The sequence below is a fragment of the Nymphalis io genome, chromosome 24 (genome assembly GCF_905147045.1).
Source record: "Nymphalis io chromosome 24, ilAglIoxx1.1, whole genome shotgun sequence".
Classification (NCBI taxonomy): domain Eukaryota; kingdom Metazoa; phylum Arthropoda; class Insecta; order Lepidoptera; family Nymphalidae; genus Nymphalis; species Nymphalis io.
Window position 1 is genome coordinate 4,212,390 of NC_065911.1, and position 18,102 is coordinate 4,230,491.

Genomic DNA, 18,102 nt, shown 5'->3' on the forward strand with positions numbered 1-18,102 from the left:
CAGGACGCGAAGTATGAATCACTACTAAGTACCGTCAACACAATCAGAGATCAGAACTCACAAATTTCATCGTCAATTGAGTTCATGAGTAACAAATACGAAGAGCTGAAAATTAAATACGACACACTTATACAAGAGAATCTAGAAGACAAAGCACAAATTAGAAATTTGTCTTAGAATATAAAATTATAATTTTATGTGTCGGACTTCCTTACACCAAGCATGAAAAGACTCTATTTCCTTGCAAGAGATTTTGCTAACAACAACAAGTTCTGCTGGGCTACTCCAGGTAATATATTGTTACGTAAGAAAGAAAATGAGCCCTCAATCCAGTTAAAAAACGAACAAGACCTCAAGCGCTTGGAAACTACATAAGCGACTCGGGCTTATTATTACTGTATTCTTTTCTCTTAGTTATTAATCTATTGTTTGTATACACATTGCACACTCACACATATTCATCACAAACTCAGTACTCATTTTTTTTTAACTCAATTATAAGAAGCACTCAATCAATTATAAAACTTCATAGTATAATAAATGTTTATATAGCGAATTTACTAATGCTCATACCCACCTCACTTAATCTTATGCAACGAAAGCAAGAAAGGTATGAGACTAATTTAACGTTTTTCATAAGTCCTCCATACTGCATTTCTAATATTCGATTTTAATATAATGGCAGAATTAAATAATATAAATAACATTGATAACTTTGAATTAACAGACTTAAAATGTTGTGATCCGGAATATTGTAATACCATAATTTTGAACCCTAATGCTTATCTTAAAATATTGCAACAGAACGTCAGAAGCGTAAATAAAAACTTTGACAGCTTAAATGTCCTACTATCGAGATTCAATATCAACATTGACATAATTATTTTATCTGAATGCTGGCTTTCTAACGTCATTAATCTCCCCAACGTTCCGGGATACGCGTGTTTTAGCACTTCAGTAAACTACAATCAAAACGATGGGGTCATTGTTATTTTGAATAATAATATAGATTTTAAAGTAGAAGAACCTAACATGCAGGAGGCTAATTGCCTAACAATAAAAATAAATAAAGATACGGTGATAATTGCCATATACAGACCTCCTAGTTTCCGCCTCTTAAATAATTTCATTGAATCTCTCCACAACTTGCTCGTGCAGCTCTCATCATACAAAAACATAATATTAATGGGAGACATCAATATTAATATTGCTGACTTAAATCAGGATAGTTCGAATTATCTTGAAGTCCTGTCTTGGTTTTGAAGTGTTTTAGGTTCAATCCCGGCATATTACACACCTACTAGAGCCAATAGTTGCTTAGACCATATAATCTTTGAAACAAAACTATCATCTTTTACCTTCATCTTAAAAACAGCAATAACAGATCACGAACCAATTCTTTTATGTATGAATAAAAATACCAATAGTATGTATAAAAAATTAAAATACTCATATAAATTAAATTTTGACAAATTAAAAGATGATTGTAAAAATCTAGATTTTAGTGAGATATATAATATAAATAACAATCCAGATCAGTGCATGAACATATTTATTAACCTTATACAAAACATTATTTTGAAAAACACAATTACCAATAGACTTCCTCGAAGTAAAATAATTAAAAAACCCTGGATCACCATAGGTTTGCTGAAATGCATAAGAACTAGGGATAGAATGTACTACAAATTAAAGGAAGAGGTAAATAATGAGACTCTAAGAATTACATACAAACGTTACAGGAATTCTTGTAATCAAATTTTAAAAAAATGTGAGAGGGACTACGAAAAAAATGAAATTAAACCCGCTGGAAATAATAACAAAAAATATGGAGCGTAATAAAAAATATTAATAACTTAAATAAAACTACAAACCAACCTTTTGAACTCCTTAATATAAATAAAACGCCCCTGGAATCAGTAAACTTAGTAAACAAATACTTTGCAAGCATAGGTGCTGATCTGGCCTCAAAAATAACCTCAAACCTACCAACCACCTCCACTAATACCTTTAGAATATCATCTATACAAAACTCATCCGTTCTCTTAAGCACTACAAAAGATGAAATATGTAGACTTATAATCGACTTAAAATCAAACTGTAGTCCTGGCTGGGATGGCATAACGTCCAAGGTACTCAAGTGTCTAATTGAATTTATTGTGACTCCGCTCACTTACATTTTTAATAGATGTTTATCCGAAGGTATATTTCCTGTTTCTCTCAAGAAATCCATAGTTATACCCATCTTTAAAGGCGGAGACAGAAACCTTGTATCAAATTACCGTCCAATCTCGATATTACCATCCCTCTCGAAAATACTTGAAAAAATTATAAATAATAGACTTGTTAAATATTTGGAAGATAAAAATTTAATCGCAGATACACAATATGGCTTTAGGAAAGGAAAATCAACTTCGGATGCAGTTCATTCTCTTGCGGATTTCATAGTAGACAAATTAGACAATAAAGAAAAATGCCTAACTATTTTTATTGATCTTCAAAAGGCATTCGATACAGTCTCTTTGAATAAAATGATCGAGAAGCTAGACAGTTTAAGCATTAGAGATAGACAACTACAACTTTTACAAAATTATCTGCTAGGTCGCTCCCAGCAGGTTAAAATAGGTGACGTTATCAGCAATGAGAGATTTGTCACTTATGGAATTCCGCAGGGTAGCATTTTAGGCCCAACTCTATTTCTTTGCTATATAAATGAACTTTGTAATCTAAAGCTAATAAAGTGTAAAATAATATCATAAGCAGATGTACCACACTTACATTTCACGGTAAAACATGGAATGAAGTATTTGAATTTGCACAAGAAGGTTTTAATACGGTTAATCACTGGATGGCTTATAATACCCTCACTCTGAATCCAAGTAAAACTCAATACATAGTTTTTTCAATACGCAACACACCTAATAATACAATATCACATCAATTAGTAGCTCATTCGTGTAATCTAGCAGATCATACCAAATGTACCTGTCCCATTATTAATAAAATAGATCAAACTAAATACTTAGATATAACAATTGATAAAAATCTTAATTTTAAAGGGCATCTTAAACAATTAAGTCAAAAACTCAGAAAACTTACATATGTTTTCAAAAATATGAGGCATATTATATATCATACGCTGACTGGACCTTCATCAGGACTGTTTATATATCATTATGTCAATCTTTAATAGCACTGAACAAGGTGCGGCGCTTTTTCACGCCACAACAACTGTGCCTGCTGTACAAAACACAGGTACGGTCTTGCGTGGAATATTGCTCGCACCAATGGGATGGCTCCGCTAAGTACCTACTTGAGGCCTTGGACCGGTTTCAGCGACGTGCCGTACGCATTATTGGCGACGTAAAGGTCACAAACACCCTTGAACCTTTACAATTGCGTCGTGAGATAGCAGCACTGAGCGCTTTCTATCGACTGTATCACGGCGAGTGCTCTGAGGAATTATTCTCTCTAATTCCTGCTTCCCCCTTCCTTCTTAAGTCCACGCGAGCTGTTTCTCGATGTCACCGCCTAACTGTGACATCAATTCTATCGCAAACAAAGAATTTTGGCAACTCCTTTCTTTGTCGCACTCCAAAAAAATGGAATTCCTTACCAGCTCACGTGTTCCCCTCCTCTTACAATGAGGATTTATGGATGAGGATTATGAGGATTTATCTAAAGCCATACATACCAACAAGACTCATTTCACTGTTGTAATGGGGGACTTTAACGCGAAGCTGGGCAAACGATTCGGTGATGATTATCAGTTGTTTACACATTTATAACCGTTGTGAGTAAAATGCACTATACAAGCTCTCTAAGTATAGCACATTTTGTTTTGTCAGTCCATACAAGTATTTGTACTAACTCGTATGACGTTTCTTTAGGATATAATATATTTGTGATAGAACCCACATTTATTATAAAATTTTTCTTAACTGCATATTTTACTTTAAAAAAAAACCTCACATTTTATATATGCAAATTGTATTATCAATTGTCATTTTTAGATATTTTTTGTGTCTTATCAAAGAAATCAATAAAATCAAAAATATTGTTATGAAAGATTTTTGTATGAAATCTCATAAACAACTTAAAAATTGTATTTAAAAAGCAAAATAATATATACTTCGATATAAATAAACCGATCTTATGTTAAATTATGTGATTATAGCATATATAAGATAACGTAGATTGGTTCCTGAACGCTCCAAGCTCAAACACAAATGCGCTTTATTTGTGAAAAAATAAAAATAAAGTCCAATAACAATAACGAAACAAAATTACTTACTAGTAAAAACCATATGCGTTGGTTTTCATATATATGTCAAATAAATATTACTTTTCTTATAAACTCCTTTATTCATAAAGTTTATTAAACAATATCATAAGATTGTTTTATTGAAAACGGTCAATGTTATTTATTATATTATATAATCTAATTCAAAATACACTTTTTCAAAGCTTTTAGGGGCAATTTCGTCATTTTCAGTATGTTAGTACTATGTTGTTTAAAAAATGTTTATGAGTAAAACGGTTGGGATTATAGAAAAGTGAAATTATTCACAATTATACTGTTTATCATAAATATGTTTACAAACTGGTTCGATATATAGGTATGGTAGATTCATACCATATGTATGCTTCTATATAAAATATATTCATTAACGAATACAGTCAAATGTAATTATAACGGTTACATTACAATTACCTTAATTTTTATTTATTTTATTTTTCCACAAACAAGCATAACTAGCGCCGCTGCAAAGCAATCTTCAGTTCCGGATGTAACCGGTTTCTATCTGTTTACCAGAGGCCGGATGATTTCCCGCCCGGAGGGTTTCGGACACGCACTGATGTTTTCGTGTCCAAACCTTCAAGTTCCTCTGTGAAATTGAAATTAATATAGAGTTATTTATTACAGAGAGTAGATCTTTAATAAAAACAAACTTAGCTTTATTTGCTTAAGCAAAATAAAAATTGTTTTCTTTTATAACAATTACAGAACACTTTGTATTAATCTCTAATCGTCTTTCTCATAACAGATTATAAAACAATAAAGCTATCTTTTTCTGCGCCAGAACTACACACTCATCAATTATTCTCGACAAACAGTAATTTGTATCATTATGTCCAGCTTTACAACGGTGTATTTACAGGCGCAATACGGTGTAATATACTTCTTACAGTGCACGTGTCTATGTGTCAAGGTGAGCATTAATATGATAGCAAAGCATTATGTGTGTTAAATATAAAAAATTTAGAAAATACTACTTATGATACTTTGACAATATCAGCACAGAGTAGTAATGATAGATAAGATAATGTCTATTATCTTAAAAAAAATCTTCTACACATCCGGCTCGAAGGACCAAGTTTTCTTTTTTGATGTAATTGAACAATAATTTTGAAAGAAAAGTAATAGAAGAAGTTTAAAATATTTTAAGTTCGATCGTAGAACTTTTTATAACTGATTCCAGACATCAAATCATTAAGTATTAACAGTTAAGTATTTGTTGTCTTGCTCATCACAATTCTTCATCATTAAAAATGCAAGATTAATCTACTGTTCTAAAGTATAAGAGTTACTATACTATCAGCAGTGTGATAGAGAAGGTGGAGTTTTGCAAGTCTCGCTGTCCAGGCTCTCGCATCTTTCGTCCGGTGGGAGTGCTGCAGCCGGACACCGACAGACCCTCCATTTGCTTGTTGGATATGCTCAGTTCTATAAAGTATGAAAGAGTAAATAGTAAATATTTCAACTACGGAATTTTTAAAGTTTAGCTGAAAAGGAATAAAAGAGAAATTAAATTTTAAATTAGTGTTTAATTGAATCTTTTATACAAATGTTATCGCTGGATATATTTTGGTTGTAACAAGGTCAATACGTGTCATAAAATGAAGATAAAGTATTAAGATAATCGAATATAATAATCTGTAGGACTGTTCATACAACATATCAAATATAAAACCAAATTATGGTTTAAATATGGTTCATTGTAAATCTAAAAATCAAACGGATCAGGTTTAATCAACGCTTATGTTTAAGTGATGGGTGAGCTCACCGGTGGAGGTCCCGTTGGTGTAGGCGGGCGAGGCCCTCGGGGATTCCCGGCCCCCGTCCGACACGTCGCTCGCCTGCTGCTCGTTACGCGCGCCGTACACCGTCGGAGAGTCCGGCGGAGTGTTCAGGAACTTTCCGAATCCTGAGATAACGAAACATACCCTACATTTTATTTCAAACTATTTTCCGAATCAAAATTATATTACACTTTATCGTTTACAAGTGATAAAATGACATGAAGCAAGTTTGAGCCCCAGGGGCTATTTCTTATACCTAACTCCTGTCCTCAAACTCGAGGGCGAAAACTAGTAATGAATATTTTGTTACCTTCGACGACTCGTAGTTCGCCGTCATCGAGACAAACGCGACCATTGACGATAACGTATTGGGGACTACCAATTACGTGCTGACCCTGAAAAGATAGATTTTTCCTGTTATGGCAGTATGTCAGGAATATTCAATATCATAACACAAAAGTAATGTTATTGTAATAACAATATTATATATAACATGACTGTTTCAGGATGCCATGCTACGTTTATCGCCATAGATTTGATAGCTTTTTCCAACAACAATAGGAGTACAGATAAATAAATAACTTTCGACATTTCAATTAACCTGATGTTTTTTGGTCGAGATCTTAAATTATAATCTATCTTATTTCTCAAGGATTAGTGATAAAATAGTTTTAAATGTCGGCGAAATTGCTATCGAAACTTTGGAAGTAAAATTATGGTGGTGATAGTGAAGTGAAATAGTGTTTGGATTATAAATAAAAGTGTTTTAATCAAGTACTATTAGCTAGGAGCAAATCCCATGGAATATGTAATTCTAGGGCTCATCTCTACTCCTTTTTCGATTGGATTGTATAAGGGGTATTACAGTTGTGATCAAATGGAGGCTTGGGGCTTACTCCAACCAGCATTGGAGCAGCGTAGTGGAATAAGCTCCAAACCTTCTCCTCAAAAGGGAGAGGAGGCCTCAGCCCAGCAGTGGGACATTAACATGCTGGTATTTTGATCAAATCTACTATCTTAATGGTTCGTAGGTTACAAATATGCGTACATTAATGACCATTTGCAATAGGGGGGCGGGCAGTACCTCGAATATGTTAAAGTCGACGGCGTGGTGGTGCGTGTGCGCGGAGACGGTGCGCTCGCGGCGCGGGTCCCACAGCGCCAGGTCGGCGTCGGCGCCCGCGGCCACGCGGCCCTTGCGCGGCCACAGGTGGAACACTAACATTAAGTAATAAAAATTAAGTAGTATTGAGTAAATTAAAAGTTAACAAATTAGTAGGTCTAAGGGTAGAAGTTGCCATATTTATAGGTAACTACGACATGCAAAAATTACACTAAGCATCTAAAATGACGAGCCGGTTGGCGTGGTTGGTGGATGCTTGTCATTGCCTTTCACGCCGAAGGTTGTAGGTTCGATTCCCACCCAGGACAGATATTTTTGTGCATGAACATGTCTGTTTGTCTGGGTCTGGGTGTTATTATCTATATAAGTATGTATTTACTAAAGAAAAATAGTATATGTAGTATATCAGTTGTCTGATTTCCATAGTACAAGCTCTGCTTAGTTTGGGATCAGATGGCCGTATGAGAATAATGTCCCATGATATTATTATTATTATAATAGATCTAAGGGTAAAATTTGAAATACTTCGAAGTAACCACGACATGCAAAAATGACACTAAGCATCTAAAATAATAATGAAAGAAACCGGTGATAGATTTTTTGACAATCAAAACGCTTCTATATTGAAATATATTAATATTATATAATTATTATTAATACATATTATCTCTATGGCAGCTATATGTCTGTTCGTAACTGTTAATTGTTAATGGCTGTGTGTGTCCGGAACGAAGCTGAACGCCTGAATTTTTTTATAATAACGATGTTAATCCCCTGAATACAGGGGTCTGGAACAGATTAAAAAGATAAGAGAAGATATAAAAAGATTCTTTTATGATTTTTTTTTATTACCGTGTTATATGATAAAAAAACTTAAACAATTATTTAACAAAATGATTGAATACAATTACGGATTTAGCTATAAACTAATATTGGTTAGGGGTGTGATTAGTTAAACGATGCTGTTTTATTCTTTCAAATGTCAAATATATATAAATAAATATATATAAATACAGTTATATGTGGGATACAGGAGCCCAAACTAGGTTGCCCTGTGCTAAGGGTCTCCTGGCTCCCCCTCTTGAGTAAGGAACTATTTATTTGTTTAATTTTATAGAAAACAGGAGAAACACTAAAGCTTTTACCATATATTATCTATTAATAAGTTATACTTATGCTAATAGAAATAAAAAGATAATGTGTGCCTGTGTGTCTTGTATGTATATATGGTTTGTAGATTATTTTTTTTACTACAATTGCTTGTTTATTATTAATGTATTAAATTAATAATTTTTCTGTCTCTGCATAGTCTAGTTTTAAAAGCCAGTCAGTTAATTTCCTCTTACATGCGAATTTTAGTAAATTTGAAATAGAGAGTAATTTATTTAATTTATTGTAAAGCCTGGCTGCTTTAAAATCAAAGAATTTTTGGGCAAAAAATGTTTTGACCATTACAGATTTACATACTTCATAAGATCTTCTAGAGTCAGCTATATCAATCAGTGAGGCCTTAATCCTGGAGTGTTTTTTTAAAATGATGTTCAAAATGTAAAGTTTTCTGACTGCTAGAACATTTGCTTCTCTATAAAGATCTACAGTAGGAAACATGCGTAGCTTAGAGAGAGCTACTTTGAGTATCATTCTTTGTACTCTTTCAACTTCAATTATGTGCGTTTTGTTAGAACCACCCCATACAGTTATACAGTATGCTTCTTTTTTTTATATTCGCCGGGAAGGCAAATGACTCTACTCCACCTGATGGTAAGTGGTAGTAGAGTCCAAACGCGACGACGGCCAGTACAGACGAGAAAAACATTCTGCACTAGCCGCCTTCGCCTTGCCGGCCCGCAAGACGCCTCTTCACGCCTCATTTGAAGGAACCCGGGTTGTAAGAGGAGAGGAACACGTGAGCTGGTAAGGAATTCCATTTTTTGGAAGTGCAACAAAGATGTCACACAACAACAAGAATTGATGTCACAGTTAGGCGGTGACATCGAGAACCAGCTCGCGTGGACTTAAGAAGGAAGGGGGAAGCAGGAATTAGAGAGAATAATTCATCAGAGCACTCGCCGTGATACAGTCGATAGAAAGCGCTCAGTGCTGCTATCTCACGGCGCAATTGTAAAGGTTCAAGGATGTTTGTGACCTTTACGTCACGTCACGTCGCTGAAACCGGTCCAAGGCCTCAAGTAGGTACTTAGCGGAGCCATCCCAATGGTGCGAGCAATATTCCACGCAAGACCGTACCTGTGTTTTGTACAGCAGGCACAGTTGTTGTGGCGTGAAAAAGCGCCGCACCTTGTTCAGTGCTATTAAAGATTGACATAATGATATATAAACAGTCCTGATGAGGGTCCAGTCAGCGATATGCCTCATATTTTTGAAAACATATGTAAGTTTTCTGAGTTTTTGACTTAATTGTTTGAGATTCCCTTTAAAATTAAGATTTTTATCAATTGTTATACCTAAGTATTCAGTTTGATCTATTTTATTTATAATGGGACAGGTACGTTTGGTATGATCTGCTAGATTACACGAATGAGCTACTAATAGATGTGATATTATTAGGTGTGTTGCGTATTGAAAAAACTATGTATTGAGTTTTACTTGGATTCAGAGTGAGGGTATTATAAGCCATCCAGTGATTAACCGTATTAAAACCTTCTTGTACAAATTCAAATACTTCATTCCATGTTTTACCGTGAAATGTAAGTGTGGTATCATCTGCATATGATATTATTTTACATTTTCTTAGCTTTAGGTTACAAAGTTCATTTATATAGTAAAGAAATAGAGTTGGGCCTAAAATTCTACCCTGCGGAATTCCATAAGTGACAAATCTCTCATTGCTGATAACGTCACCTATTTTAACCTGCTGGGAGCGACCTAGCAGATAATTTTGTTAAAGTTGTAGTTGTCTGTGTGTTGACATCTCTAATGCTTAAACTGTCTAGCTTCTCGATCCTTTTGAAGATCAATAAAAATAGTTAGGCATTTTTCTTTATTGTCTAATTTGTCTACTATGAAATCCGCAAGAGAATGAACTGCATCCGAAGTTGATTTTCCTTTCCTAAAGCCATATTGTGTATCTGCGATTAAATTTTTATCTTCCAAATATTTAACAAGTCTATTATTTATAATTTTTTCAAGTATTTTCGAGAGGGATGGTAATATCGAAATTGGACGGTAATTTGATACAAGGTTTCTGTCTCCGGCTTTAAAGATGGGTATAACTATGGATTTCTTGAGAGAACCAGGAAATATACCTTCGGATAAACATCTATTAAAAATGTAAGTGAGCGGAGTCACAATAAATTCAATTAGATACTTGAGTACCTTGGACGTTATGCCATCCCAGCCAGGACCACAGTTTGATTTTAGGTCGATTATAAGTCTACATATTTCATCTTTTGTAGTGCTTAAGAGAACGAATGAGTTTTGTATAGATGATGTTCTAAAGGTATTAGTGGAGGTGGTTGGTAGGTTTGAGGTTATTTTTGAGGCCAGATCAACAATTATGCTTGCAAAGTATTTGTTTACTAAGTTTACTGATTCCAGGGGCGTTTTATTTATATTAAGGAGTTCAAAAGGTTGGTTTGTAGTTTTATTTAAGTTATTAATATTTTTTATTACGTTCCATATTTTTTTGTTTTTATTTCCAGCGGCTTTAATTTCATTTCTTTCGTAGTCCCTCTTAAATTTTTTTAAAATTTGATTACAAAAATTCCTGTAACGTTTGTATGTAATTCTCAGTCTCATTATTTACCTCTTTCTTTAATTTGTAGTGAATTCTATCCCTAGTTCTTATGCATTTCAGCAAACCTATGGTGATCCAGGGTTTTTTAATTATGTTACTTTGAGGAAGTCTATTGGTAATTGTGTTTTTCAAAATAATGTTTTGTATAAGGTTAATAAATATGTTCATGCACTGATCTGGATTGTTATTAATATTATATATCTCACTAAAATCTAGATTTTTACAATCATCTTTTAATTTGTCAAAATTTAATTTAAAATGAGTATTATAACAAAGAATTAGCGCCATCTCAAACCCAACCATAGAACTTAGTTAAACCTTTCATCACTAGATGGTGCTTTACGATACGCGACCAAAGCGGAAACGCGCTGGGAAGATTCGCTCACGAATAATGACCTGCTCGGTGTGTTTAAATATTTGTATCGAGTCTTAGGGATCTTGATAGCTGCAAGATAGTGCTTCCACACCTGCTGGGACATTATTTGAAGGCTTTCTAAGAAAATACTCGCTTCTAGATACGAGTGCTACCGGCTACTTCCACCTGGTGGGATAGTCTGCTGGCTCCGTACTTAGAGGTGCATTCGCCTATTTGTTAAGTGTAACCACCCGTACGATGGAAAATAAACCGCATTTGTAAGAGCAATTAGTCTTGTTTTTCCAAAGAGTATCCTCCACCAGTCATCACCCCATTACATTGGCGCCCAACGTGGGGCCTCGATCGATGCAACAATAAGTACGCAAAGAACGAGAGAACAATAAATAAGACCGGTTTTGATGAGTAAAGAGGAACTCTTTGAATCTCTGCGTAATACATTAGGACGACGCACGTTAGCAAGTCCGACGTTCCTTACTACCAGAAGTGGACGTACAACTTCAATCCGTGTAAAGAAGAAAAAAGGCAAGATGGCGACCTTTTCGAATGAGCAATTTGAACGACTCTTGTCAACATTATCCTCATCGAGCAAAAGTTCTCGGTCTGGTTCATTTACGACATGAAATTACACGTACGATGGACGAAAAAGCTCTGAGACGGTTGAAGCTTTTCTGGCCGCAGTAAATATCTTTAAGCGTGCAGAGAATATTTCTGATAAAAATGCCTTAGAAGAATTACCATTATTACTCAAAGACGAGGCAGGAATTTTCACTCCATGCCACCAAGGCATGGAGTGAAAAATGAAGTTACTTCTTGGGCGGAGTTCCTGATAAGAATTCGCGATAGCTTCGCTCCTATGAGAGAAGCGTACCTGATTTATACAGAGATCAATCAAAACAAGCAAGGATCCAATGGTTCCACGGAATCGTTCATTCGGCATAAGCGACTGTTGTTTTCACAACTTCCACCTCCAATTCACAATGAAGTACAGCAGTTGGACATGATTTATGGATTGCTGCACTTGCAAATTCGCGAGAAGATACCACGTTCTGGTATAAATAACTTTGATCAGCTGTTAAAAGCTGCACGTGCTACAGAGCAGCTACTTCAAGAAAAGGGCAACAAAGAGAAGATGCAACCAAATAATTCAAGCGAGAATATTTTTAAGACTCAAACTGCTGCTACGAAGAAGAAGTGCAAGTTCGTTAAAAACTTAGGACACAGTATTGAAAATTGTAGAAAAAAGATGAATGTCGAAAGTAGACCAACTAAAGACCCTGAAATGAATGACATGAAGACAGCGAATTTGGCTACTCAAGCTCCTTCACCTTCTACCCCCAAGTTTAGCTGTTACGGGTGTGGTGCTCCAGGTGTTGTTAGAAGTAACTGTGTGAATTGTCATCAAACAAAGACGCGACCAACTGTGAAGGAAGTTGGATTTTGTGCCGTTGATACGACCACAGATGCTAGAGACCGACCAATCATTTTTATTGAGATAGACGGTATTCCTGGGACGGCATTTATTGATAGTTGCGCAAAGAGCAGCATAGCCTCCTACGAGTTATACTGTAGTCTGAAACGTAAAGAATACCGTTTTCAACAACTGGAAATTGGTTTGACACTGGCGGATGGCATACTGAAAAAGCAAAGGGTACTTGTAACCAAGGTCCCGGTGAAGGTTAATGAACGTACTGTAATTACAACATTTATGGTACTACCGGAATCTCGAGACAATCGTACATTGCTTGGGGTTGGATTTATTCAAGATGCTCATATCGTCCTGAACTTACCTCAAAGCACTTGGCATTTCATCGAGAACCCTGAGGAAATTTTTGAACTCTATGAAGAGAGCTTCATTAAATTTAAAAATGACGTAGGACTATCGTCTCTCAGAAACGAAGTCATGATGTCACCTTCTCGTCCAGAAGCAAGTACTACTGAAAATGAATTTGCGAGATGCTACGGACCGTTGATACCAATTAGTTTCACTCCACCTAAAAAGAAACGATGTATTGAACTCTTTGATGGTTACTCACCTATCATGGATACCCTCTATCAAGACGCCATACGTAATATAGATGAGTATGATGGCTCTGACGTGGATTCAACACTATTTCCTACCTCAGATATAGCATCAGTAGACGTAAAAGAGTTAGAGAGGTTTCTACAGTCTAATGAGGTTGTATTTAGGCCCAACGGACATCCTGCAGTGGGAATCGAGCATACGATAGACACAGGGGATCACAAACCCACTTCGGTCGCACCTTACAGGTTGTCCCCCATGAAGGCTGAACTCTTAAAGAAGGAAGTCAAGGATATGCTAGAAAAAGTTATCATCGAACCATGTTCATCGCCCTGGTCTGCTCCTGTCGTAATGATTACAAAGAAAGATGGCAGCACCCGAGTTTGCATTGACTATCGCCAGCTTAACTCTATTACGACTCCTGACAAATACCCACTACTCAGGATAGACGATTTACTACATAATGCCAAACCAACACCTTATATGAGCACGATTGACCTCCGCTCCGGATATTGGCAGATAAAAGTTAAAGACGAGGACCAGAATAAGACTGCTTTCGTGGTACCCTTTGGGATGTGTAAATTCAAAAGAATGCCCTTCGGATTGCGTAATGCGCCTGCTACATTCCAGAGAATGATGGACCAGTTTCGCATATCTCTTAGTCACATTAAGCTCTTGGTTTATCTCGACGATCTTATTATTATGTCACCTACGTTTGAAAATCATTTGAATGATCTCCAACAGGTCTTTGATAGACTCAAGGAGTATAATCTGACAGCAAACCGAGATAAGTGCAAATTCTGTGTTTCCAAAGTTAAATATTTGGGGCACTATATAGTACCCGATGGTATAATTATGGATCCTGAGAAGGTCAGCGCTATAAGCAACATGCCTTCTCCTCGTAATCTAAAGCACCTTACGACATTTATTCAAATGTGTTCGTGGTATCGAAGGTTTATACCTAACTTCGCAAAAATTGCTGAACCCCTGATACAACTTATGAAGAAGAATGCTGAGTGGAAATGGGATGAAAGACAAAAGGTTACATACGACACTCTTCGTAAGCTCATGTCCTCTAGTCCGGTCCTCGCTCAAGCCGATGAGACCAAGCCATACACAATCAAAACTGACGCGAGTAATTATGCAATCGGAGCAGTTTTGGTGCAGGGGGAGGGTGAATCAGAGCATCCAGTTGAATACGCGAGCAGACTTCTGACCACTCCGGAGCGGAACTACTCAACTACTGAACGGGAAGCGCTCTCCGTGGTTTGGGCCGTTAACAAGTTTAGAGGCTACATAGAAGGAACTAAGATAACAATCATGACGGATCACCAGGCTCTCAGGTGGCTTATGTCAATAAAGTCACCAACAGGTCGTCTAGCACGGTAGGCTCTACAATTGCAACCCTACGATATAATGATTAAGTATATTAACGGAAAGACAAATGTAGTTGCCGACTCCTTGTCTCGTCCCGTGTGTGAACCTGGAACGGAGGAAAACTGTGGGATATGCACGCTAATCATTGATATGCCGAGGAGAAGTAAACAGGAAACGAGAGAGACACAACATAAAGACGAAGACATAGTAAAGATTGTCAGAGATCTAGAAGGTACTAATGAAGAAAAAGCTCAGTACTGGAGCAAGAAGGGCTACGTGATGAATGATAGGCTACTGTATCGGTACTGCACAGAAACTGATACTGCTAATAGTCAAATAGTTGTACCCAAGCAAGAACAACTAAAAGTCATTGCAACTTATCATGACGATGAAACAGCTGGACATTATGGTTCAGAGAAAACAATCGAGCGTGTGTCACGACGCTACTTCTGGAAGGGAATGAGAGGTCAGATAGATGCTTACGTCCGCAATTGCTTAGAATGCCAGAGATACAAGCCCTTAAACCAGAAACCCACAGGATTGGTGCAAACTACAGCTAGTAATCAACGATTCGAAACAGTTGCTTTTGATTTATTTGGTCCATTGCCTCAAACAGCTGAAAATCACCATTGGATATTTATTGTAGAAGACGTGACTACGCGATGGGTGGAACTCTTTGCTCTAGAACATGCAACGGCGGAAGAATGTGCAAAGATACTATTGAACGAAATCATACTGCGATACGGTACTCCCCGAAGATTTATTAGCGACAATGGTTCCCAATTCGTTAGCAGTGTTATACAACAATTGACATTCTGTCTACGCATACGTCACGGATTCACCCCCGTGTACCATCCTGAAACAAACCCGGTCGAGAGAAGAAACCGATTTAAAGACACAACTCGCCATCCTAGTAAAGGATGACCACTCATCATGGTCTGTTAAGCTACCCAGCATCCGCTTCGCTATGAATACAGCGAAATCATGTTCCACAGGGTTTACATCTGCATATTTGACATTTGGACGTAAGTTGAGAACTCCTGATGATGTAGAAAATGATCTGCGAGATATAGTGCAAAATGAGAATTTCGTCATGGAAATAACACCAAAAGTACTGCTAATGGCTGATACATTAAAGCGAGCTAGGGAAATTCAAGAAATGAAAGAGGAGAAAAGGAAGGAATACATAGATAGGTACAGAAAAGTCTATCCAAACTATCGAGAAGGGGATTTGGTGCTAGTCGATACACACACCCTAAGCAAGTCCAGTCAAGGATACAGCTCAAAATTAGCACCAAGGCGCGATGGGCCTTATGTGGTTGCTAGACGTCACGGTCCTAGTTCGTTTCAAATTGTCAATCCGCAAACCAAAGATATAGTGGGGATATATCACGCTTCTGCTCTGCGCCGCTATAAAGCTACAAGTGACGAAGCGTTACCATCGCCTGTCCAACCAATAAGGAGAAGAGGTCGCCCCAAAAAAACAAGTAGCTAACACCGAGGCATATGAAACCCACAGGACAAAATTACGTGGCAGGCCTCCAAAGAAAGCGATAGCCTAATTCTCTTTCCTGTCTTTCTCGTCGAGTCGCCTTCGTAGACAGAGGGGGAGACTATAACAAAGAAACTAGCGCTATCTCAAACCCAACCATAGAACTTAGTTAAACCTTTCATCACTAGATGGTGCTTTACGATACGCGACCAAAGCGGAAACGCGCTGGCAAGATTCGTTCACGAATAATGACCTGCTCGGTGTGTTTAAATATTTGTATCGAGTCTTAGGGATCTTGATAGCTGCAAGATAGTGCTTCCACACCAGCTGGGACATTATTTGAAGGCTTTCTAAGAAAATACTCGCTTCTAGATACGAGTGCTACCGGCTACTTCCACCTGGTGGGATAGTCTGATGGCTCCGTACTTAGAGGTGCATTCGCCTATTTGTTAAGTGTAACCACCCTTACGATGGAAAATAAGCCGCATTTGTAAGAGCAATTAGTCTTGTTTTTCCAAAGAGTATCCTCCACCAGACATCACCCTATTAAAGTATTTTAATTTTCTATACATACTATTGGTATTTTTATTCATACATAAAAGAATTGGTTCGTGATCTGTTATTGCTGTTTTTAAGATGAAGGTAAAAGATGATAGTTTTGTTTTAAAGATTATATGGTCTAAGCAACTATTGGCTCTAGTAGGTGTGTAATATGCCGGGATTAAACCAAAAAATGACAGGACTTCAAGATAATTCGAAGTATCCTGATTTAAGTCAGCAATATTAATATTGATGTCTCCCATTAATATTATGTTTTTGTATGATGAGAGCTGCACGAGCAAGTTGTGGAGAGATTCAATGAAATTATTTAAGAGGCGGAAACTAGGAGGTCTGTATATGGCAATTATCACCGTATCTTTATTTATTTTTATTGTTAGGCAATTAGCCTCCTGCATGTTAGGTTCTTCTACTTTAAAATCTATATTATTATTCAAAATAACAATGACCCCATCATTTTGATTGTAGTTTACTGAAGTGCTAAAACACGCGTATCCCGGAACGTTGGGGAGATTAATGACGTTAGAAAGCCAGCATTCAGATAAAATAATTATGTTAAATTGAATATGTTGAAATTGAATCTCGATAATAGGACATTTAAGCTGTCAAAGTTTTTATTTACGCTTCTGATGTTCTGTTGCAATATTTTAAGATAAGCATTAGGGTTCAAAATTATGGTATTACAATATTCCGGATCACAACATTTTAAGTGTTAATTCAAAGTTATGAATGTTATTTATATTATTTAATTCTGCCATTATATTAAAATCGAATATTAGAAATGCAGTATGGAGGACTTATGAAAAACGTTAAATTAGTCTCATACTTTTCTTGCTTTCGTTGCATAAGATTAAGTGAGGTGGGTATGAGCATTAGTAAATTCGCTATATAAACATTTATTATACTATGAAGTTTTATAATTGATCAAGTGCTTCTTATAATTGAGTTAAAAAAGAAAAATGAGTACTGAGTTTGTGATGTATATGTGTGAGTGTGCAATGTGTATACAAACAATAGATTAATAACTAAGAGAAAAGAATACAGTAATAATAAGCCCGAGTCGCTTATGTAGTTTCCAAGCTCTTGAGGTCTTGTTCGTTTTTTAACCGAATTGAGGGCTCATTTTCTTTCTTACGTAACAATATATTACCTGGAGTAGCCCAGCAGAACTTGTACTTGTTTTTCGCAGCAAAATCTCTTGGAAGGAAATAGAGTATTTTCACGCTTGGTGTAAGGAAGTCCGACACATAAACTGTTTTTTGAGGTCCATCGAGGCTCAGGTGCTTGGTGTTCAGTCTGTCGCCATTATTGTCCT

The 18,102-nt window shown here is 36.4% G+C and overlaps 2 protein-coding genes across 9 annotated transcripts in view; both read right to left on the minus strand.

Annotated features, from left to right (window-relative positions):
• The window catches only part of LOC126777874 (dihydropyrimidinase), a 230,501-nt gene that overhangs the window by 46,180 nt on the left and 166,219 nt on the right, over nucleotides 1-18,102 (minus strand). Inside the window, exon 14 of one of the 8 annotated variants that reach the window (XM_050501157.1) lies at nucleotides 4,620-4,889. The exons of the other annotated variants lie outside the window; for them this stretch is intronic. Within the exon in view, the coding sequence (XP_050357114.1) occupies nucleotides 4,810-4,889 (80 nt within the window). The 3' untranslated portion in view covers nucleotides 4,620-4,809. Of the gene's footprint in view, nucleotides 1-4,619; nucleotides 4,890-18,102 lie in introns of those variants that run through there. 8 annotated transcript variants of the gene reach the window in all.
• Nucleotides 5,592-7,309, minus strand: LOC126777787 (dihydropyrimidinase 2-like). Its single transcript, XM_050500891.1, has 4 exons — nucleotides 7,169-7,309; nucleotides 6,395-6,479; nucleotides 6,069-6,209; nucleotides 5,592-5,728 (listed from the first exon to the last, which is right to left on the minus strand). The coding sequence occupies exons 1-4, from the start codon at nucleotides 7,307-7,309 to the stop codon at nucleotides 5,592-5,594; spliced, it is 504 nt and encodes a 167-aa protein (XP_050356848.1).